Source organism: Dama dama, chromosome 15 (genome assembly GCF_033118175.1).
Source record: "Dama dama isolate Ldn47 chromosome 15, ASM3311817v1, whole genome shotgun sequence".
NCBI classification, from domain to species: Eukaryota; Metazoa; Chordata; class Mammalia; order Artiodactyla; family Cervidae; genus Dama; species Dama dama.
The window spans coordinates 90,727,443-90,750,224 of NC_083695.1; the positions used below are offsets into that span (position 1 = coordinate 90,727,443).

At 49.1% G+C, this 22,782-nt stretch overlaps 2 protein-coding genes across 2 annotated transcripts in view; one reads left to right on the top strand and one right to left on the bottom strand.

Moving 5' to 3' along the window:
- The first annotated feature begins 244 nt into the window (after window positions 1-244).
- Window positions 245-16,971, top strand: BCCIP (BRCA2 and CDKN1A interacting protein). Its single transcript, XM_061162894.1, has 7 exons — window positions 245-428; window positions 7,790-7,864; window positions 8,556-8,636; window positions 12,278-12,367; window positions 13,455-13,642; window positions 15,033-15,207; window positions 16,520-16,971. The coding sequence occupies exons 1-7, from the start codon at window positions 288-290 to the stop codon at window positions 16,688-16,690; spliced, it is 921 nt and encodes a 306-aa protein (XP_061018877.1). The 5' UTR covers window positions 245-287; the 3' UTR covers window positions 16,691-16,971.
- The window catches only part of DHX32 (DEAH-box helicase 32 (putative)), a 51,263-nt gene continuing 45,234 nt past the window's right edge, over window positions 16,754-22,782 (bottom strand). Inside the window, exons 10-12 of the mRNA XM_061162893.1 lie at window positions 19,247-19,434; window positions 18,239-18,420; window positions 16,754-17,272 (exon numbers count right to left, since the gene is read on the bottom strand). Coding sequence (XP_061018876.1) covers window positions 17,101-17,272; window positions 18,239-18,420; window positions 19,247-19,434 — 542 coding nt within the window. The 3' untranslated portion in view covers window positions 16,754-17,100. The remainder of the gene's footprint in view (window positions 17,273-18,238; window positions 18,421-19,246; window positions 19,435-22,782) is intronic.

A 22,782-nucleotide genomic window follows, 5' to 3' on the forward strand; every position in this document is an offset into this window, starting at 1 on the left:
CAGGCGCAGCGACCTAGTGAGATGGGTCAAACCACTGCGCAAAGCGGGGGGGGGGGGCGGAGGAGAACCTCGGAAAGACGAGTCGCTCCATGGAAGGAGGAAGAAAAGGCCAAGAGAGGACCCCCCCAATTGGACTTGACTGTCGAACTTCATGGTGGTGGGGCTGACGCCGACTCCGCACCGAGGGTTTGCGTGCCCTCCTATCCCCCACCCCGGCCTCGGCTGGATTGGGTGGATCCGGAAGGGCGGGCGCGCGGGGATTGCGCAGGCGCAGGGGCGCCGGCAACATGGCGTGCCGGCCGAAGCGGCGTGCTTTGGGCCCCGTGCCCCCGGCTCTGGGCGATGAGGAAAAGGAGGATGAAGTGGAGGAGGTGGACGAAGACGACAGTGACGAAGAAGACGATGAAGAGGACGAGGTCATCAATGAGGTGAGACGCCCGTGCGACCCCGGTTTACCTTCTGTCTGGGAAAAAACCAAACTTTTTGACAACCAAAGCCGTGTGAATGGGTGAACTGCCTGAAGTGGCGGCTTCCCGCTACCTGAGGGTCTTGAAACAGAACCTGGAGGTGAGGAAAGGCCCTCACACAGGCACCATGTCGTCTTTGACACCCCGTAGCCACAAAGGTGTTTTTAAAAGGCCTACCCAGGCCGGGGCGGCGGGGGGCCCTGGGCCCTCCTATCGCCACACCACCCTCCTCGGTGACTGTTTAGTTCTCAGGCTGAAGCCACAGATCCTCCTGGGTCGTCAAGGCCCCAAGTCCAGCCACTGCCCTCCCCGCGACTTCCGCGCCGGGGGTCGCGGTGCCCGCCTCCCTCACGGCGGCCCCGCGGCGTTTCTCCGAGGCCCGCCTCCTCCTCAGCTCTTCGCGCCGCCTGTATTATTCCTGAAGTGATTTCCCTCCGTTGTTCAGGTCTCAGCGAAGTCGACGTATCTTCCCTTCAAACCAAGTCCTGGTGACACGTTCTCATAGAACTGGGTCCTGCCATAGAGCCTGGCTCTAGGGATACTCAATGTTTGTTATTTGTTTAAAAGCAGAGACGTTACTTTGCCAGCAAAGCTCAGTTGGTAAAGAATCTGCCTGCAGTTCAGGCGACCTGAGTTCAATCCCTGGGTCGGGAAAGATCCCCTGGAGAAGGAAATGGCAACCCACTCCAGTATTCTTGTCTGGGGAATTCCGTGGACAGAGGAGCCTGGTGGGCTGCAGTCCATGGGATGACAAAGAGTCAGGCACGACTGAACTACTAACACTTTGTTTCAGAGACGTTACTTTGCCAACAAAGGTCCTTCTGGTCAAAGCTATGGTTTTTCCAGTAGTCATGTATGAATGTGAGAGTTGGACCATAAAGAAAGCTGAGCGCGGAAGAATTGATGCTTTTGAACTGTGGTGGTGGAGAAGACTTCAGGGTCCCTTGGACTGCAAGGAGATCCAACCAGTCCATCCTAAACGAAATCAGCCCTGAATATTCATTGGAAGGACTGATGCTGAAGCTGAAGCTCCTATAAGTTGGCCACCTCATATGAAGAACTGACTCATTGGAAAAGACCCTGATGCTGGAAAAGATTGAAGGCAGGAGGAGAAGGGGATGACAGAGGATGAGATGGTTGGATGGCATCACCGACTCAATGGACATGAATTTGAGTGAGCTCTGGGAGTTGGTGATGGACAGGGAAGTCTGGCATGCTGCAGTCATGGGATCACAAAGAGTCAGACACAACTGAACAACTGAACTGAATGTTTGTTGAATGAGTAATTAAGACTGAATGATCCTTAAGACCCTAGAATGCCTAATAGGTACCCCAAACGTAACACAAAGCCAAAGTGGTAATTTATGCTACTAGTCTTTGCCATGTCTGTAAATGTTTTCCAAAAACTGGGGTCCCTTCTTGGTGGGTGTGGAGCCTGTAGACACAACCAAGCCCAAGATCCGAAGAAGGAAGAATTTATTCTTGCAGCAAATAAGGAGAACACTGAGGATCTTGCCCAAAGCCGTGTCTCTCCAAACAGCAAAACTGGGGTGGTTTTAAGTTGTCGTTGTTCCGTCACTAAGTCATGTCCAACTCTCTGCGACCCCATGGACTGCAGCATGATTTGGTGATGATACCCAACCATCTTGTCAGGTTGATTTATTATTCTCCCTCAATTCTTGTCTCATTGCCAACAAAAATTTGGAATGATGGACTAAAGGGTTTAAAACAACAGACAAGTTACAGCTTAGTTACAGCTCAAGCAGACAGATCTTTTGTTAAATAGATACTCCCAAGACAGGCCTACCCCAATGGAGTTACGGTAATGATCCCTTTTAGTTTCCCTCTTTTTTTACTTCCCATCACCTCCTTTTGGTTGTGCAGTGTGCAAAATAGGGCTTGTACCCACCACCAATCAAGAAATGGGATGCAAATGAGCATACTCTCAAGACCAATTGACAGCTGCTTCACAACAGGCTCTATTGTGCATCTCTTCCCATAATTCAGTCTGTTGTAATCAGATATATATGTGTGTAGACTATATATGAACCCTTAATAGGCTCCTAGCTGCCTTAAGTTAGTTCAGGAAGCCCCTGTGGTTGGTTCCTGCCTAGGGTACATGTGCTGGTGTTGGAAAAGTCTCTGTGGTTATTTTGTAGCATATCTGTGAGCTCCTCTAGGCACATCTGGGATGGGGTTTAGAGATCAGCGTGCATCCTTTTTGGCTTGGCCACCCTTCACTGCTCATGCCTAACTTCCTACCTAACAATTTCATCGTCATCCTTCCTATTTAACAATTTCAGTCTCCCGCTTCTCCTCTTGCCCTCTGCCTTTCCCAGCATCAGGGTCTTTTCCTGTGAGTTGGTTTTTCACATCAGGTGGCCAAAGTATTGGAGCTTTAATTTTATCATCAGTTATTCAGTGAATATTCAGAGTTGATTTCCTTTAGGATTGACTGGTTTGATCTGCCTGCAGTCCAGGGGACTCTCAAGAGTCTTCTCCAATACAACAATTCAAAAGCATCAATTCTTTGGTGCTCAGCCTTCTTTATGGTTCAACTCTCACGTCCATACATAACTGTTGGAAAAACTATAGATAGCTTTGACTGTACAGACCTTTGTCAGCATGTGATGTCTCTCTCTGCTTTTTAATATGCTATCTAGGTTTGTCATAGGTTTCCTTCTAAGGAGCAAGCATCTTTCAGTTTCTTGGCTGCAGTCACTGCAGTGATTTGGGGGCACAAGAAAATAAAAATCTGTCACTGTTTGCATTTTTTCCCCCCTCTATTTGCCATGAAGTGATTGGACTGGATGTCATGATCTTAGTTGTTTGTTTTTTTTTTTTAATGTTTAAGTCAGCTTTTTCACTCTCCTCTTTTCATCCTCAAGAGGGTCTTAGTTTCTTTTCCCTTTCTGCCATTAGAGTGATATCATCTGCATATCTGAGGTTATTGATGTTTCTTCTGACGGTCTTGATTCTAGCTTGTGTGTCATTCAACCTGGCATTTCTCATGCTGTACTCTTCATAGAAGTTTAATAAGTAAGGTGACAGTATACAGCCTTGACAAACGCTTTTGCAAATTTTGAACCAGCCTGTTGTTCCATGTCTGGTTCTAACTGTTGCTTCTTGACCAGCATACAGGTTTCTCAGAAGAAAGGTAAGGTGGTCTAGTATTTCCATCTCTTTAAAAATTTTCTACAATTTGTTGTGATCCGTACAAAGGCTTTAGCACAGTCAGTGAAGCAGAAGTAGATATTTTTTGAGAATTCCCTTGCTTTTTCTATGTCATTGAATGTTGGCAATTTGATCTCTGGTTCCTCTTCTTTTTCTAAACCCAGCCTGTACATCTGGAATTTCTCAGTTCACATACTGCTGAAGCCTCACTTAAAGGATTTTGAGCATAGTCTTGCTACCATGTAAAATGAGTGCAATTGTATGATAGTTTGGGCATTCTTTGACATTGCCCTTCTTTGGGATTGGAATGAACACTGACCTTTTCCAGTCCTGTGGCCACTGCTGAGTTTTCCAAATTTGCTGGCATACTGAGTGCAGCACTCAACAGCATAATCTTTTAGGATTTGAAATAGCTCAGCTGGAATTCCATCACCTCCACTAGCTTTGTTCATAGTGATGCTTCCTAAGGCCCACTTGACTTTACACTTTAGGATGTCTGTCTGGCTCTAGGTGAGTGAGCACACCATTGTGGTTATCTGGGCCATGAAGGCCTTTTTTGTATAGTTCTGTGTATTCTTGCTACCTCTTCTTAGTCTCTTCTGCTTCTGTTAGGGCCTTACCTTTTCTATCCTTTTTTTGTGCCTGTCCTTGCATGAAACGTTCCCTTGATATCTCCAGTTTTCTTGACAAGATCTCTAGTCTTTCCCATTCTATTGTTTTCATCGGTTTCTTTGTATTTTTAACTTAAGAAGGCTTTCTTATTTGTCCTTACTGTTCTCTGGAACTCTGCATTCAGTTGAGTATATTTCCTTTTCTCCATTTCCTTTCACTTTTCTCAGCTATCTGTAAAGCCTCCTCAGACAAGCACTTTGCCTACTTGAATTTCTTTTTCTTTGGGTTGGTTTTGGTCACTGCTTCCTGTACAGTGTTCTGAACCTCCATCCATAGTTCTTCAGGCATTCTGTCTACCAGATCTAATCCCTTGAATCTATTTGTCACCTCTACTGTATAATCATAAGGGATTTGATTTAAGTCATACCTGAATGGCCTAGTGCTTTTCCATACTTTCTTCAGTTTAAGCCTGAATTTTGCAATAAAGAACCCGTCATCTGAACCACAGTCAGTTCCAAGTCTTGTTTTTGCTGACTGTATAGAGCGTCTTTATCTTCAGCTGCAAATAATATAATCAGTCTGATTTCGATATTCACCATCTGGTGATGTCCATGTATAGAGTCGTCTTTTGGGTTGTTGGAAGAGGGTATTTGCTATGACCAATGTATTCTCTTGACAAAACTCTGTTAGCCTTTGCTTTACGTCATTTTGTACTCCAAGGCCAAACCTGCTAGTTATTATCTCTTGATTTCCTACTTTCGCATTCTAGTCCCCTAAAGAACATTGTTTTTTTTTTTAAGTTAAGGGCACATGTATATTCACGAATGGTCTTAAGCAGAGGAGAATTAACCATAAAATTGAGGCAAAGGTTGATCGAGTCCCAGGTTTAGTTAATTAAAGTTGGAAGGGTCACCATCTTTATTCCATCTTGCAACTTGTGGGGACCTTAGTTCCAACAGATCTCATATTATTATGTATATCCTTTGGGGAGGAACTGGGACTCTTATCACTGCATTGTTGTTTAATTACCTTTTCTCTGTTCCTCTGTATCCTTCAAATAATTAATTACTAAGACTTGTTTGAGTGCAAGCACTGTAGCCAGGCTTAGAATCCAAAATGGCTGAGGCCAGAATGGCTTCTCTTATATCAAGAAAGCCATTCCTGGTTCTTTCTCACCTGGCACCCCCTAACTTACCTGCTTTCATAAATGGTCCCCAAATTCACAAGCTGCTCAAGTTCAAAACCTGAAAGTTAAATTCAGTTCCTCCCTTTTCCTCAAAATCTTGTTGGCTTTACCATCAGTATCCAGACATTTCTCATCAGTGATTCTGTGCCGGTCACAGGCCACTCTTCCACTGTCTCTTCCCTGGACTTCCGTAGTACGTCTTAACTGGCTTGCCTTTCCCCATTCTTGTTAACTTTCAATCTCTCCTCCACCCACACCAGAGAGATCTTTTAAAAATATAGGTCTGGGGACTTTCCTGGCTGTCTCGGTTAAGACTCCACTCTTCCACTGCATTGGACCTGGGTTTGATCCCTGCTTGCAGAACTAAGATCTCCATGCTGCGTGGTATGGCCAGGGAGAAAAAAAAAATGTAGCTCTGTTCTCCCTTCCTTGCTCTCACTGCTCCGGTGGGTTCCTGTTTCATTTGTAAGAAAATCCGAAGTTCTGATGGTTCTTGGCCTGAGACACAGCTGGTATGGCAGGGTCAGAATAAGGAAGAGAGTGATGGGGAGATGAACATGAGTGGGGGATGTGTGGGTTCAGGATGAGGACTGTGGTTATGGGGGGCATATAGTAACTTGTTACAGACTGGAGAAGTTTTGCAGAAACTTAACACCTGTGGCTGGCAGTTTACGTGAGTGAATATTGAAACGTCTTCAATCAATAATTAATGTTCAGGTAACAAAAGATATATTAATATGTCTCTGGCCAATAATATGATAAAGCTCCATGGAACAGAGCTTTCTCCTACAAAACAGCTCTTTACTTCGGCCCCTTCCTTGAACGAGGTCTCACCATTTTTTATTTAGAACTTTTAACTGGCTGTTTAGCTAACTTTGGGTTGTAGAAATCAATACTTCTTACATTAACATGGATAATCGGATTACCAGTGATTGAAAATTTGTATAGTAACCATCACTGATGATAGTGTAAGAAACTAGGCACTTACATGTAGTGTTGGTGGGATGATAAATTGATGCAACCTTTTGGGGGGGTGGGGTGGGCAGTTTGACAAAATCAAAGCTTAAAATATGTAAATCCTCTGATTCAGTGATACTGCTTGTAAGAATTTACCCTCCAGCAATAATAGTAATACTAGTAATGCATGATTTAGGATCCTCAAAGACTGATCTTATTTAGCACTTAAAAGTCTTTAACGTTTTGTTTTTGGAGTGAAGTAATCTTTTCATTTATTTATGGAGTATTTCAGTGGCGTTGCTTCTTAGAGTCTGTTGTTTCACAGCAAGGGATCTGCTTGCCTAGCCGCGCAGACCTTTTGGCTACTTGTATTCAGCACATTTCCTCCTGCTTCAGGGCCTTAGTATGTGCTGCTCCCTGTGCCTGGAACTCTTTTTACTAGTCCTTAGTTCCCAGCTCCAGTGTCACTTCTCTAAGGGAAGCCTTTCCTGAATTTCTGACTCCAATTACTTAAGCTCTTATAGCCCCACTCACCTGTTTTTTAGCCTACAAAGATGTGATCTTCTATTTATTTCCATGACTATTTCCTTGGTGAAGTTGTTCAGTCGTGTCTGACTCTGCAGCCCCATGGACTGTAGCCTACCAGGTTCCTCTGTCCATGGGATTTTCCAGGCAAGGGTACTGGAGTGGGCTGCCATTTCCTTTTCCAGGGGATCTTCCTGACCCAGGGATCAAACCCAGGTCTCCCGCCCTGCAGACAGACGCTTTACTGTCTGAGCCAGCAAGGAAGCCCATCTAACACAGACTTAATGTCTGCGTTCCCACCTAAACTGTAAACTCCACGAGGGTGTGACCCTTCATGTCCGCTTTTCATCTTGAGTACTTGTCACAGTGCTTGGTGCAGAGTGGAACTCAGTAAATATTTGCCCAGAGAATGAAGCCTGGCCTTGTATCCCTGGGCTGAATCAAGCTCCAGGCAATGCCAGGGACTTCTGGAGTGTTTTTTCTTTGCTCACTGCAGTCAGGTAAGAGTTTCTCCTTTGCTTTACTCAAAACAGACTTCCTCTGCATTAAAACCAGGTCACTGAACGCTCTGTTATTTTCAGGCTTTGGTTTCAGATGAGATGTGTGAAGGTGCTTTGTCGTCTGTGCAGATGGCAGTCTTGGCAATGTTTGCTTTTTATTTTGGAGCCTAGGCAGTTATAGTTCTTTTCGTAACATTTTCTTCTTTTCCTCCTTTTGCTCGTGTGTTCTGTAGATGGCGACAGAGCCAGAAAGAATGAGGGAGGGGGGAAGGTGGGTGGAGGGAAAAGAAAAATGGGCAAATGGAAAATAATGCCTGAATTGTCTTAGTGAGTTATGTATGACGACTTATTTTGTGTGTCATTTACAGGAAGTGAATATTGAATTTGAAGCTTATTCTATTTCAGATAACGATTATGATGGAATTAAGAAGTTACTACAGCAGGTATGGTCTTTCATTCCTTGCACATGAGTCTGCTCTTCTAAGAAGTTCTAGGCCATTCAATATAAGTTCTGTCAGAATTCAGTTTTACTCTTTTAGAAAAAATTCCCATCCCTGCCTTCCTTCCTTGCCTGGAGGGAAGAATGCTTTTTTCCTTTTCCAGGGCTTACTCCCCTACTTGAGCCTCTGCTCCCAGACCCCTTCCTTTGATGAACATATTTAAGTATTCTGTGTTCTAAAATGCCCTCCCTGTCATCTTTTAATTACTTGTGCTGTTATTCAGTTTTTCTCTAATTGATTTCTCAACTTTATGGGGTTGGAGGGATTCTCACATAAGCCCCTGTTTCACTGCTCCGCTGTCTGGTGTCACGAGCAGCAGAGGGCTCGGTTCTCTACCCGTTAAATCTTCTAGGGTCTGTGGCCTGATATTCTCCCTCCCTTCTCTTCTCCCTATTGCTGACCCTCCCCAGCACCTTCTGTGTTACCACCGACTGCCTCTTCTCAAATCTCTGTGCCTTGACTTCTTTGATTCTCTTTGGCTTTTTCTTTCCTTTTGGGTTGCTTTTCTGGGTCATCTTCCTGGTCGAATCATTTGAAATTTCACTACTTTTATTTGCATATGGAAATGAGAAGTTTTATTAGAAACCATTCTTCAATTTTAATTTAAAATAATTTATTTTTTTTTCTCTCTCAGCTTTTCCTAAAAGCCCCTGTGAACACTGCAGAACTCACAGATCTCTTAATTCAGCAGAACCATATCGGGAGTGTGATTAAGGTGAGCAGCACAGTGGTGTTTATGCTGATTAAGTTAGCTCTGCATCCTAAGTTCCTTCTGATCTACAGCACACAGGCCAGGGAACTCAGATTGGAAACTCGTTACTGGCCAGCAGGCCGGCTCGGCCATCCAGGGTTTTTACTGCGGTGATCCAGGCAGTGGCAGTGGGTGGTAGGGAGAGAAGTAGGCTGGGTCAGAAGAGATTGGGGAGGTGAAATGCGACCGGGCTTAGTGAGTGACCGAGTCTGAGAGAGGGGAAAGGAGTCGGAGAGGGTTCCGCAGGGTCTGTCTGGAGAACCACAGTCCAAGCGTGGAGGGGGATCAGGTCAGGAGAGGAGCATGCCTGGGTTTGTGCATCTTGCGTTTGGTTTGCGTGTGATACATGCAGGTGAGCAGTGGCGTAGCAGCTGGAGACGGGGGTGGTAAACGGTCACTGAAGCCACGAGAGGGGCTGAGGTTGCCCAGGGAGGGCGGGGACGGACTCTGCCGTACCAGCGGTGGTTGGGTGAGCGAGCTGAGCAGCAGAGCCTGCACGGAGGCTCGGCAGTGACCGGGAAAGGGGGAGAGGCTTTGAGTGGCGTCCTGCAAAGCAGGGGGTGGCATTTGGAGGAGGAAGGCTGGCCGGGACGAGTCCTGCCTCTGCGTGCATCCTCCGCGGGCTCTGTCACCTCTGCGGCCTGACAGACTGCCCCGCGGCTCCATGTCTGAGGACAGAACCGTCCTCTGCTGGGTTCATGGAGCTGCACTTGGACCCGAGCTCTGTGAGGGAGGCTCCTGTTTGCTTCAGTCACAGTAGCTAGAAAGGCTTCAGTGGGGCTGGAGCGTTTTCTTGCAAGGTGGCCCCTCCCTTGACTCCACTGGGAGCCCAGCGGGCACTGTGGGCCTCTTTACCCAAGAGAGCCAGGCAGAAGTGCAGAGCATCATGGAACTGAGTCATCTCCAGCATCTGCTTGAGGAGCAGATGTGAAGGTCTGTGCAGGTTCAAGGGGAGCGCGCACAGACCCCCTCAATGGGAGGAGTGTGTAGGTCGGCGTCAGAAGAGAACGTGGGATCTGAGAAGTGATTGGGACCGCCTGTGGAAGGCAGTCTGCCCGGTGGCCTTCACATGCACCCACGTGGCTCTCTGTCGACGCGGATGGTGCTGGTGTTCCTTCAGAGTGGTGGGTGCACAGGGTGAGGTGTGTACAACCGGGTCTGGTACTGGCACGGGCTCTGTATGTGCAGCCGTTTGCGTGAAGCCTTTTTTATATCTCCCACACCTATCATCTGGCTTATTATGAAAAAGCAAAAGAGTTTCACTGCAGTCTAAGGTTCCACTCTAGCAACATCAGTGTCTGTCGGCCATCTCACTTTGTTTTCAAAGCCACAAGTCTTTTTTTTCCCCTTTTTTTTTTAATTCCCCGATCCATTCAAAAGCCAAAATTCTTGAAAAATATCCTACATTCGATTTCCACCTCCTCTCCTCCTGAACACCAAACACCTCAATCTGGCTTTTACGCCCGACTCTCTTGATGTCCTGAAACCGATGGGGTCACTAGTATCTTTGCGCAGCAGACACTTTTCAGACCTGCGGCCAGCATTCAGAACCTCTGGCATGCAGTGTCAGGGGAACGAAAGGAGTGACACCCCGGACACTTCCTCTCACGGGCTCAGTGGGGAGAAGCAGGCCGCCTACTCTGTCAGTAGGTAGACGTGAGCTCTCACTGATGAGTGTCTGAGACCTGAGGGACACCAGTGAGAAGTGGTCACTTTTATTTTTGAAAAAGCTTATTCTCTGGTGGGGGGATTCATCCTTTAATTGGATAATTACACAAGTAAATCTACAGTATAATCATGGCTTCCTTGGCTTCCACGGAGACACCTGAGGTGTGCCAGGGACCAGATTTCTCCTTCCGAGGACAGGGACTGCCAGAACTTTCTGCACCCTGTGGAAGTGGGGGGATTTGGACTGTTCTAGAGAAGGCATTTTCAAGGGTTGTGGAGGGAAGGGGCGGGCTGTGCAGACCACACGTTTGCTCAGCTGGAGACTCAGGGCCCAAGAGGCTCAGGAGAGGTAAGGGGTGGGCTGGGAGGAGGCTGGACTCGGGTCAGGCAGGGCGGCTCTTGTGGGGGAGGCAGGTGGTGGTGGACGAGGCTGTGATGTGACCAGCAGACCCCGAGCTGCTGCCTGGATGCCTGGTGGCCTGTCGAGGAGGGCTGAGCATGTTCCAGAGTGCTTGTTGCTTTTCGAGTAAGCATTTGGGGGCTTTGCCCTGAGGGAGCCTTTTTCACACTCCCTGCTGTCGGCCTGTCGGTACCACACAGGCTTTGTCGCAGTGGCTGGGGGTCCACCGTCTGCTGTTGCTCTCGGGGGGCCTGGGCATGTCGGCACAGCGTGTTTCCCTCTGCTTCCTTCCCCTCTCCTCCAAGAGCAGGCGTGCCCTTGGTCCTCTGTCCGGGACTGTGGGTCTCTCCTGAGCCGCCTTCTGATTTTCTCCTTTGCACCCTCTTGTTTTGTTGAGCCCAAGGCTTCCCTCATCTTGGCACATCATTCATTTTGGTGACCTCGGCCGTAGCGGCCTTGCCTGAGCCACCCTACCTTGCCCATGTTCAGTAGGAGTGTTTTGTTGTGGAGCCTGGTTGCCCCCTTGCCTGAGGGCCCCTCAGTGGCATGGTGAGCTCAGATCCAGGAGCCATGCCCTCTCACCCTCCCCAGGTGCCAGGCCCCCCTGCAGGTCTGTCTGCTTTGACTTGGCCCCCACAGGCAGTTCCACTCTGCGCTCTGTTCCTGCTGAGGCCCCGGCTGCTGGAGGCGCCCTGGCACTGCCGACTGCTCCTGTGCCTGGCTGAGCGGCGGTGCTGGGACCCCTTCCCGCAGAACAAGTTCGGGGACACTCGGGGCAAGCCTGGGTCCCTGCTGTCCTTCGCGGGAAGAGCGGCAGTCTCATTTCACTTCATCCATTCAGCACATCTTCCCCAAGGACTTAGTCTGTGCCAGACTCTGCCAGGGACTGGAGAAGCCGCGGGAGAAGTTTACAGCTTGGATGAGTGGATAGGCAGTAGGTGAAGGAATGTGTGGTCGATGCGCTGAGTAGAGCCAAACCGGAAGGTCAAATATGAAAGGGGAGGGAGGCTCAGGAGTCACGTGCTTCACTTGTGGTGCTGCTTTCCCAGTTCCTCGTTTCCCCTCTCGCCCTCCTCTTCTCCTCTCCTGCCCGTGCGCTGAGGCGTTGTTCCTCTTCACCTGTGGTCATGACTGGCCGGGGCTCTGAAAGCATGGGGTTTAGGTGAGACAGTGTTGTGGACCCACAAACAAGTGATGCCTCCAGCATCACTTAGGAAACAGACTAAAATGTTTCCTTAATGAGGGCTTATCTGTTCTGGACTTATAACACTTTGAGCAAAATGTCTTAAGAGTCAAGAAAGACATTGAGAGCAGAAAGAGATCACCCACCATGTAAAAAGAGGACAGAATCAGGGAAGTAAAGTGATGGGAACAAGGCCACACAGTTTTAGTCCATGAGGCTTTGCTAAGGCTATGACAGTAAAACAGAGTTTTCCTTTGAAATGTGAAAAGATAAATGCAGCCTAGATTCCAAGACTTTGTATTGCACTTCTTCTCAACCAAACATAAAATGAGTATTTTTTTCTTTTTGAAATAGCAAACGGATGTTTCAGAAGACAGCGATGACGATGTGGATGAAGACGAGATTTTTGGTTTCATAAGTCTCTTAAATTTAACTGAAAGAAAGGTTGGTTTCATTGGGTGGCCATTAGAGTGGTTATTCCTTAGGCCAGGACCTAAAAAGTTAATTCTGTTTAATATTTGATGAAAGTGTGTTTTATATCAGACCAAGATATTAAATATAAGGATATGTGAAATCTCTTGTGAAGTCTTGCTGTAATCCTTTTTTCAATATGAAGGTATTTTTGTTTCTCTTTGAATAATCTGTACCCAGTTAAAGTCATTTACTGCCTGTGGTGTAGAGAATTGTCATCTGGGTTTTGAAAAATGAGTTTTCTGATGTTGGTGTGGACACAGGAGCTGTTTTTGCTGTCTCTGCAGCTGTGTTCTTTGATTCTGAGTCTTCATTGCTTCCTGAAATTGAGGACACTCAACATTTATTTGTATTTTCATTCATTTTTATTGATTCATTGATGGGTTCTAGTTGAAAAAATAAAACCCAGGAAGTTTACCCTCCTTAGAATAAGATGCAGGCTACACTTCAATTTTTAAGTGAACTTTTCAGATACTTTCATCTTATGAGATGGACTAGAGTTTCTATCCCAGTATATCTGGAGATAGTATAACCTCTGACCACTGAGTATGGGCTTGTAAATAACCAGGTGTATATAGTTACTTTTGAAAAATAGTAAGTAGTCAACACTGAAGACTTGTAAAGTGAAAGTCGCTCAGTCGTGTCCAACTGTTTGGGACCCCATGGACTTATATAGTCCATGGAATTCTCCAGGCCAGAATACTGGAGTGGGTAGCCTTTCCCTTCTCCAGGGAATCTTCCCAACCCAGGGATCGAACCCAGGTCTCCTGCATTGTGGGTAGGCTCTTTACCAGCTGAGCCACATGGGAAGCCCATGAATACTGGAGTGGGTAGCCTATCCCTTCTCCAGCGGATCTTCCCGACCCAGGAATTGAACTGGGGTGTCTCTTGCATTGTAGGCGGATTCTTTACCAGCTGAGCTATCAGAGAAACCCAAAGACTTGTAAGGTTTTTTTTAAAGGTCTTGGCAGGAAACCACACTATAAGATACTAAAAAGTGATAGCTCTCACCTTCATGTTTTCTCCTGTGGGTAGAGTGAGCCTTCTCTTTGCTTTCTAGGGTACCCCATGCACTGAGCAAATTAAGGAGTTGATTCTGCGCCTCTGTGAGAAGAATTGTGAGAAGAGCACGGCTGAGCAGCTGGACAGGCTCTTCAATGACGCTGCCAGGCCTGTGGGCTTTCTGCTGAGCGAGAGGTTCATTAACGTCCCCCCACAGATCGCGCTGCCCATGCACCAGCAGCTCCAGTAAGAGACGGGGACACGCCTTTCAGCAGGAGGCTTTTCCCCACGTAGATTCAGACGTGTGACTCCAGTGGGATATGCTGGTTTAAGCACGTGTGGGGAGAGTGCCTGAGAGATGTATGTGTTACTAATAACAGGCTTTGTAATAGTTTTAATTCCTTAGGACTGTTGTGACAATAGTCTTGATAATCTCAAAGATTTAAATGGTATAAAAATAAGAGTTTCATATACACTTTAACGCCCATTTGATGGAAGTTTTTCACCCGCTTCAGAGGTAAGATTTCTGTTACACGAATGAAATGTAAAGAATTACAATAACAAAACAGTAAAATTGGTAAAATCCATTGGGACATTCTGTGATGAATGCAACCATGGCCCTGATATTGCCTCTTGGGCTCCTCAGGGTTTGCTACTGTTTTGTTTTAATTCAGGAGCTTTAAGTTTACAAGAATAGTTTAAATGTACAGAGAGATAGGAATTGATATTGTCTGTGCTTTGACATAGAGGAGGATGAAATTACAGGCAGACACCTAGGCTTTACAGAATATTATTTCTCAGAGGTCAGGGTACATCTTTGTGATGTTCCTGGAAATAGTTGATGCGAATGTAACTATAGTTTGAAACCTTTTGGTTTCCCATTTTTCCTTTATACAGTTGCTTTTTAGTTTTGCTCTTTCTCCCTCGCTGCCACTCCTTAGCTGCTACTCATACTGTACTTGCGGTGCCTGCCTGTTTGTCTTTTTCTCTGATCAGCTAGAGCTTTTACATTTGTCTGATTTCATAGGAGGAGGATCAGCTTTCTCCTGATCCTGTGAAAGAAAGCTGATGTGGGTTGTTTAAGTTTCTTTACATTTTTGTTTAGCCAGATATACAGGGTTATGTATGATTTAAAGGAAGGAAGGAAAGAGTTAAGATTTCTTTGCTGTCTCATTGACATGGTAGTTCAGGGCATCTGTCTGGCCATTTCTGCAGGCCAGAAATGTCTCAGATGCCAGTGAATGGAGATCGTAGAGGTCACCTGCTCTGATGGCATCTGTCATGGCTGTGTGCCCTTGTGTGTTTCAGTTAAATGTTTTAGAAAATCCAGATTCTCAGGTATTTTTAACAGAGCAGTGATGTTGTGTGAACTTGAGACTCACCTGTTAAGTTGCTGTGTATCTACAACTCAGAGTGTTAATCTGTGGGTCACCATACCATTATCATAAAAGGCGCTGCCAGTCGCCTGAACACGCACCTGGCTGCTCTAGAAGCGTGCAGGTCTGACGTCGGCCCCTTAAGCCTGTGTCACCGCAGTGCTCCGTGGAGGTCTCGGTGGCCTTCTCTGTGCGCTGGTTCGTCCATGGACCTTGTCTGACCCAGGCCAACCTTGTGTCTGTGTGTTTGTACCTTGAAGGAAAGAATTAGCAGAGGCACACAAAACTAACAAGCCATGTGGGAAGTGTCACTTTTACCTTCTGATTAGCAAGACGTTTGTGGAAGCAGGAAAAAGCGGTTCCAAAAAGAGACGGAGCAGCCAAAACAAAGAGGAGTTAATGTTTGCAAATGCGGAAGAAGAATTCTTCTACGAGGTAAGACTGTCCTGTTCCAGCTCTTTGTTTACATGTAAATAAGGACTGCTCTTTCACTTTATGCTAAAGTTTAGGTGTGGCCATTCTGTGTTTAAACCTCCCTATCTACAGCACCTTGGAGCTAATAACAGTGGGGAGGAGGTGATTATCAAGCCGATCACGCTGATGGTTGGCTGGGCATTTACAGTGTGCTTATTACTATGAGGTCTTCATTCTCTCACCGCTCTGGGAGGTGGGCGTTAGCCTGGGTGCACAGGTGGGGCTGTTGAGTCTGAGGGGACGTGGAGCCACTGTCTGCTGGGTCTGGAAGGTGGGATGGGCCCCGCGCCCCTGCTGCTGGCTTGCACGCCGCCCCATCCCCCTGGAGGGACTCTCCCTGTAAGCTTGTGCCCGTGATGGACAGCCAGATGCCAGAGTGTATACTTTGTCACGCTGCCTGCCTCTCAAAAATGTTCAGTCTCTGAGGAGGACACATTTTCCTGGATTGGATGATAAGCACTTATTTTAAAAGGCTCCATTGAAGACAAAAGCACTATAGATTCAGCTCTGTCCTTGTTTTTCAGGAAGTAAATAAGTGAAAACTGTTTAAAATGTGAGCCTCAGCACTTGAGGTAAACCGTGTCAGGGATGAATGTGCGGGTGTTTTATGATGGGTTGGTCACGCAGACTTACTGTCCTCACACAAAGCTTTATGCCAGAGAAGCAGCTGGGACAGTGCTAAGACTAGCCTCACGGTTCTTCTCACTAACTGTCAAATGTTATGAGTCTTAATTTCACTTGTGTATCCAAGATTATTTTGAGAATCAAATGGGCTTGTCAGTATGAGTGACTTCAGAATTATAAAGGTGAAAGAAGGTGAAAGTGTGAGTCGCTGAGTTGTGTCCGACTCTATATGACCCCATGGTGTAGCCCTCGAGGCTCCTCTGCCCATGAGGTTTCCCAGGCAAGAATACTGGAGTGGGTTGCCATTCCCTTCTCCCGAGGATCTTCCCAGCCCAGGACTCGAACCTGAGTCTCCTACATTGCAGGCAGATTCTTTACCTTCTGAGCCACCAGGGAAGCCAGGGTATTAATGTAACTCAGCTGTTTGTTCACCTCTTAGAAGTAGGACGCTTCCACCCACACTCTTCATGCAGGTTAGAAATCTCCTTGGGGAGTGCTTTGTAATGTCTGCCTGACTGTCCCATTTGAGCTTCCTTTAGCTGTCAGCCTTATTATATTTGCCAAACACACTATTGTATTTCTTGTTATTGAATACATGAGTGTTGCCTTCAGCTTGCGTGAATTTTAAATTTATGGTTCTTTGGTTTAGAAGGCAATCCTGAAGTTCAGCTACTCAGTGCAGGAGGAGAGCGACACGTGTTTGGGAGGCCGATGGTCCTTTGATGATGTGCCAATGAAGCCCCTGCGAACTGTGATGTTAATTCCAGGCGACAAGATGAATGAAATCATGGAAAAACTGAAAGAACATCTGTCTGTCTAACCCATCTCCCACGGACCGTGGAGGGCTTGCTTCTGCAGAATTACCAGAAGACTTGGTGGAGGCTTACTGAAAAACTCATGACTTTATTCAGATGAAGGTCCTCTACAAATGTAGGGTTCTGTCACCCGTGTCTGTGACACATTTACAAAATATCTTTGCTTTTTTAAAATATTGGTCAAATTAAGAACAGTTGATTAAAAACTTTTCCAGTAAGAAGAAAAACATGGGGTAGTAATTTGAAGAACTCAATAAAAACTTCTGTTTTTAGTTTTTAACTGTCATACAGCGTGCTCTTCCCCTCAGGACTCCATGGGCTGTGGCACCGCGTCCGTGCTGCCCGGGGAGCCGGCCGCCACGCCGCCCTGGGGACAGTTATTGCACATCAGGCTTTGGGTGGACGCTCTGCAGCATCACTGCACAGTGCATCTCTGTTCAGTAGCTTCAGGGCACTTGTCACACATTTTCTGCTCCTTTTTCGTTGTTGAAATAGGGGATAGGTGATCCATGACTTGCTGTAGAATATCCTTGCTTTCACTAGGAGGCAGATTACTGAAATAGTATTGTGGTGCCAGTTGCATAAATCTGTTTAAAACAAAAAATTATTAGTGGTGAGAGATTAGCAAACATGCCTGGGCCCTTCCCAGGCCTGGAGAATCTGCCTCCAGAATTTTGATTAGTCTGAACTTCTCAGTGGCTCAGTCTGCCTCTGTAGAATGAGTACTCTGTGGTTCTCATAGGACTAGTCCAGCTGCATTTCTAGAAGCAGCTGGGTTCTCTCTGTCACTGTAACCACCGGGGGAGACTGGTATTTCCCCCAAGGCCTTCATAGTTCTACAACAGGTCAGACCAGGTGCTTGGGAGAACTCTGGGTGTGTCAAAGAGGGAGTGTTTTTGCATCTCTTACTAACACCACACGGTATCCAGCTGCTGAAGCTGGACACACCTGTAGTTGCTCCTTGCTCCTGCCTGGAAAGACCAGCTGCCCAAGCAGGAGTGGCGTCTTCCCAGTGGGTCTGCACCTGCAGCGGCTGAGACAGTCCATCCTCACCGCTCTCCCTATGGCCCGTTCACTTCGCAGCCAGCGACCTTCCCGACGGAAGACGTTACTCTGGCTTAAAACCCTCCCACTGCTTTGTACTGCACTTAGGGTCAACTCCCAACTCTCTGGTCCGTAAGCCCTCCACCGCTCCTGCCTGCCTGCTTTCAGCCTCGCCTCCGTCCTCCCCTTGCCCAGTTGCTGCAGTCTCAGTGGCTCACCTGTCGTGAGAGGTGGCCAGGTCACTGCTCCGCACGGTCCGAGCCTGCGGCTCTCTGCCTCTCCACCGTGCCACGCTCTGCCCTGTGTTTCTAGGCTGTGTTCTCTGCTGTCACCCGAGGCACGGACCTTTCTCAGTCATCTACAGAGACCTGCCTTTAGGAGCTCTGCCCCACACAAACTTAGATTAGCAGTGGTATGAGCTGCTTATACTGAAAACGTAAGGAAACCCAAGTCTGTCACGTGTCCAAGTCGGAATTTAAAAGAAAGCCCTTCTGCTCCACCACACTCACAGTTCAGGAGCGATCTCGGAGGCGATCCTGATGTAGTTGCTGTGAGCGATGCTGAATTTGTGGAAGAGGACCCACTCGGGCATCTTCCTGGAGACAGAGTAACAGGACAGCGGGTGCAGCTGCGCGACTTGCTTGTGCGTCAGCATCAGGTAGTTGCCCGACCCGTCCACGTCCCGAGCGATCTGAGCGGCGGTGTTGCAGAGGAAGAAAGGTGTGTAATGTGGAGATGGAGGCACAAAAACACGCTGTTTTAAAAATTCCAAACTACTTTATAGAGAATAGTTTAAACTACAGATTCACTACATGTTTTCCATTTTCAGATATAGAAAGATGTATACATGTTTTGCCCAAAACCTAAGAGCCAGCGATAAGATGTTGTTGACTAATCTCATCAGTTTCAGGGCAGCACGCCAAAACAGCATGGCCACAAAAGTGAATGTTCTGGTCAAGAAATAAAGCTGTTCCCTTCACGTCGTGGACTACACACAGACGTCCAGTGCTTCACACTCGACGTTTTGGCTGATTTAATTCCTCACCACAACCCCGTGATGCCTGTTTCCATACAGACGAGGAGACCCATGCTCACATGCCATAGTGCTTCTCTCACTACGTGAAGAATGGACGTGTTTCTGTAACAGGCTTTACTAACAGTTAGAGCAGATGCCTTAGGCAACCAACGGGATGCTGTCTCTACTTGCTGGGTGTCACATCACCAGTTCAGTGGGAACAGCCAGGTGCCGTGAGGAACTGCAGCCGATGCTCACCCAGGGTGCTGTAACAGCTCCCTCTGTGATGAGGGAGAGCTGTCCTTTAGGACAAAGTGAACGTTCTACCTTAGCTCTTCACTCCCTTGAGGGAAGGTGTATTTAAATACTAAGCATTCCATAACATATAAGGGTTTTCACATCAATAAAATAATCACCCTAAGGGAGAGACTTCTGACAGGATGTCCTGAATATGTGAGATTTATATAAAGACCACACTGCAGGTGGCCTTATCCATTCTTACCTGCATAAAATAACCAGACAGAAGAGCTTTCTTTATGTTCAGAGTGTTCTCCTCTGAGCCAAAGGCAGGTTCTGTGTAGGGAAGCTCAATCCGCTTGATGATTTCTAAAAGTTCAGCTCGGATAACCTCTGCTGTCCTGAGTGCTGAGCAGTTGAGGAAGTAATCGTGACACCACTTTTCAACACAGTCTAGGAAGGAACCAACAAAAGGCTGCTTAGACGTGACCTGTCACAGCTGAGAGCCCAGGCTGCACATGCTCTTATCTCTGCGTCCGCTGTCTCCTCTCCTAAAAAGGTCGCCCTGTGAGCCAGTAGGACCTGCAGCAGCTGCAGGGATTCCAAGATCCCACCAGCTGTGCAAAGTGCAGGCTCCCAGCACTGACCCTTCATCTGGATCACGAGGGGCAGGGAAGACTGTCTCAAGATCGACATTTTGTCCAGCGCGTGTACAGCCAGGATGTGCGTGGCCACAACATTTAATCAGGCTAGGAGGGAAGAGCTTACAGTACACATCTCTCTGCTCCATGAAAATATCTCACACGTCTTAATTGTAAGAAAAAGATCACTACTAGGCTGACTTGGGAATTAATGTTCCAGTTAAGCTTGCCTACCCGATCTGCAAGTTTTATTAATATATTGAAAGTCAGTCCCCTGCAGCAGTGTGAAGTTCCTCTTTCTCTCCATCTGTGACGATGGAAGCTAGACCCAGAGTCTTGCCTTGACCTGGGAGCGCACGTGGCCCCTGGCACGGGGACTGCAGACCTTCGTTGATGCTGTTCTGTCCATTGCACTCAGGCCTGTCTGGAGCAGCGAAAGCAAGCACTTGGTCACGTGATGACCAAGGCATCTGGCTTGCTCTCCAAAGATGCTGCCAAATTCCTTGTGTACCTCGCTGACAACTTCTTCTTCTTAGCGTTCTGCCATTCTGACTGCTGCCATATTTTTCGCTTCACTTTAAATACTTTTTCACACCCTCTACTGGAGCAGAGGCGGCAAGAGAAGCATCGTGGAGAACAAAGGTGAGCCTGATAATTCCCCTTGTAGCCAGTCCTCTCTGGCCGCCTCCGCATCACTGCTCTGCCCTCTTGGCCTCTGAGACCCCTTCCTGTCTTTAAGTCTGGAACAGGAGCTTCCCGTGGAGGAGTTTGCCGTTCTCTTACCCCTGTAAGTGGGAACATAACCACTGTGGTTCAGACACACCCCGACCTCTGCCGCAGCTTTTCCACGGGCCACTGTACTCCCCTGAACACCCCTTCTCCCTCCTCCCCTCCTCGGCCAAGCTCCAGTCTCCCTCGGCTCACCTGCCTCTTCGTTACTACTACCTGGAGCTGGGGGGGCAGTGTGTGTGTGTGTGTGTGTGAGCTGGGGGGGCGGTGTGTGTGTGAGCTAGGGGGGCGGTGTGTGTGTGGGGGGGGGCGGTGTGTGTGTGTGGGGGGGCGGTGTGTGTGTGTGGGGGGCGGGGTGTGTGTGTGTGTGTGTGTGAGCTGGGGGGGCAGTGTGTGTGTGTGAGCTGGGGGGGGCGGTGTGTGTGTGTGTGCGGGGTGTGTGTGTGAGCTGGGGGGGCAGTGTGTGTGTGTGTGTGTGTGCGGGGTGTGTGTGTGTGTGTGTGAGCTGGGGGGCAGTGTGTGTGTGTGAGCTGGGGGGGCAGTGTGTGTGTGTGAGCTGGGGGGGCGGTGTGTGTGTGTGTGAGCTGGGGGGGCGGTGTGTGTGTGTGTGGGGCGGGGTGTGTGTGTGTGTGTGTGTGAGCTGGGGGGCAGTGTGTGTGTGTGAGCTGGGGGGGCGGTGTGTGTGTGTGTGCGGGGTGTGTGTGTGTGTGAGCTGGGGGGGCAGTGTGTGTGTGTGAGCTGGGGGGGCAGTGTGTGTGTGTGAGCTGGGGGGCAGTGTGTGTGTGTGAGCTGGGGGGGCAGTGTGTGTGTGTGAGCTGGGGGGGCAGTGTGTGTGTGAGCTGGGGGGGCAGTGTGTGTGTGTGAGCTGGGGGGCAGTGTGTGTGTGAGCTGGGGGGGCAGTGTGTGTGTGTGAGCTGGGGGGGCAGTGTGTGTGTGTGAGCTGGGGGGCAGTGTGTGTGTGTGAGCTGGGGGGGCAGTGTGTGTGTGTGAGCTGGGGGGGCGGTGTGTGTGTGTGTGAGCTGGGGGGGCGGTGTGTGTGTGTGTGCGGGGTGTGTGTGTGTGTGAGCTGGGGGGGCGGTGAGTGTGTGTGTGCGGGGTGTGTGTGTGTGTGAGCTGGGGGGGCGGTGTGTGTGTGTGAGCTGGGGAGGCGGTGTGTGTGTGTGCGGGGTGTGTGTGTGTGTGTGTGAGCTGGGGGGGCAGTGTGTGTGTGTGTGAGCTGGGGGGGCGGTGTGTGTGTGTGAGCTGGGGGGGGCAGTGTGTGTGTGTGAGCTGGGGGGGCGGTGTGTGTGTGTGAGCTGGGGGGGGCAGTGTGTGTGTGTGTGTGTGTGCGGGGTGTGTGTGTGTGTGAGCTGGGGGGGCGGTGTGTGTGTGTGAGCTGGGGGGGCGGTGTGTGTGTGTGGGGGGCGGGGTGTGTGTGTGTGTGTGTGAGCTGGGGGGCAGTGTGTGTGTGTGTGTGTGTGTGTGTGCGGGGTGTGTGTGTGTGTGAGCTGGGGGGGCGGTGTGTGTGTGTGTGGGGCGGGGTGTGTGTGTGTGTGTGTGAGCTGGGGGGCAGTGTGTGTGTGTGTGTGTGTGTGCGGGGTGTGTGTGTGTGTGAGCTGGGGGGGCGGTGTGTGTGTGTGTGGGGCGGGGTGTGTGTGTGTGTGTGTGTGAGCTGGGGGGGCAGTGTGTGTGTGTGAGCTGGGGGGGGCAGTGTGTGTGTGTGTGCGGGGTGTGTGTGTGTGTGAGCTGGGGGGGCGGTGTGTGTGTGTGCGGGGTGTGTGTGTGTGTGTGTGAGCTGGGGGGGCGGTGTGTGTGTGTGAGCTGGGGGGGGCAGTGTGTGTGTGTGTGAGCTGGGGGGGGCAGTGTGTGTGTGTGTGCGGGGTGTGTGTGTGTGTGTGAGCTGGGGGGCAGTGTGTGTGTGTGTGAGCTGGGGGGGGCAGTGTGTGTGTGTGTGCGGGGTGTGTGTGTGTGTGTGAGCTGGGGGGCAGTGTGTGTGTGTGTGAGCTGGGGGGGGCAGTGTGTGTGTGTGTGCGGGGTGTGTGTGTGTGTGAGCTGGGGGGGCAGTGTGTGTGTGTGAGCTGGGGGGGCGGTGTGTGTGTGGGGGGGGCGGGGTGTGTGTGTGGGGGTGGGGTGTGTGTGTGTGTGTGAGCTGGGGGGGCAGTGTGTGTGTGGGGGGGGCGGTGTGTGTGGGGGGGGCGGGGTGTGTGTGTGTGTGTGTGAGCTGGGGGGGCAGTGTGTGTGTGTGAGCTGGGGGGGGGCAGTGTGTGTGTGTGTGCGGGGTGTGTGTGTGAGCTGGGGGGGCAGTGTGTGTGTGTGTGTGAGCTGGGGGGGCAGTGTGTGTGGGCGGTGTGTGTGTGTGTGTGTTTTGAATGAACCACACTCTCCATCAGCAGTGAACCTGCCGTGTCATAAGCACAAGGCGCTGCTCTGACTGCTGGGCACCTGGAGACGG

Coding starts and splice junctions, on each gene's coding strand:
- BCCIP (XM_061162894.1), top strand. CDS start 288: ATGGCGTGCCGGCCGAAGCGGCGTGCTTTGGGCCCCGTGCCCCCGGCT. Junction 8,637..12,277: donor ATATCGGGAGTGTGATTAAG/GTGAGCAGCACA, acceptor TTTTTGAAATAG/CAAACGGATGTTTCAGAAGA. Junction 13,643..15,032: donor CCCATGCACCAGCAGCTCCA/GTAAGAGACGGG, acceptor TGTACCTTGAAG/GAAAGAATTAGCAGAGGCAC.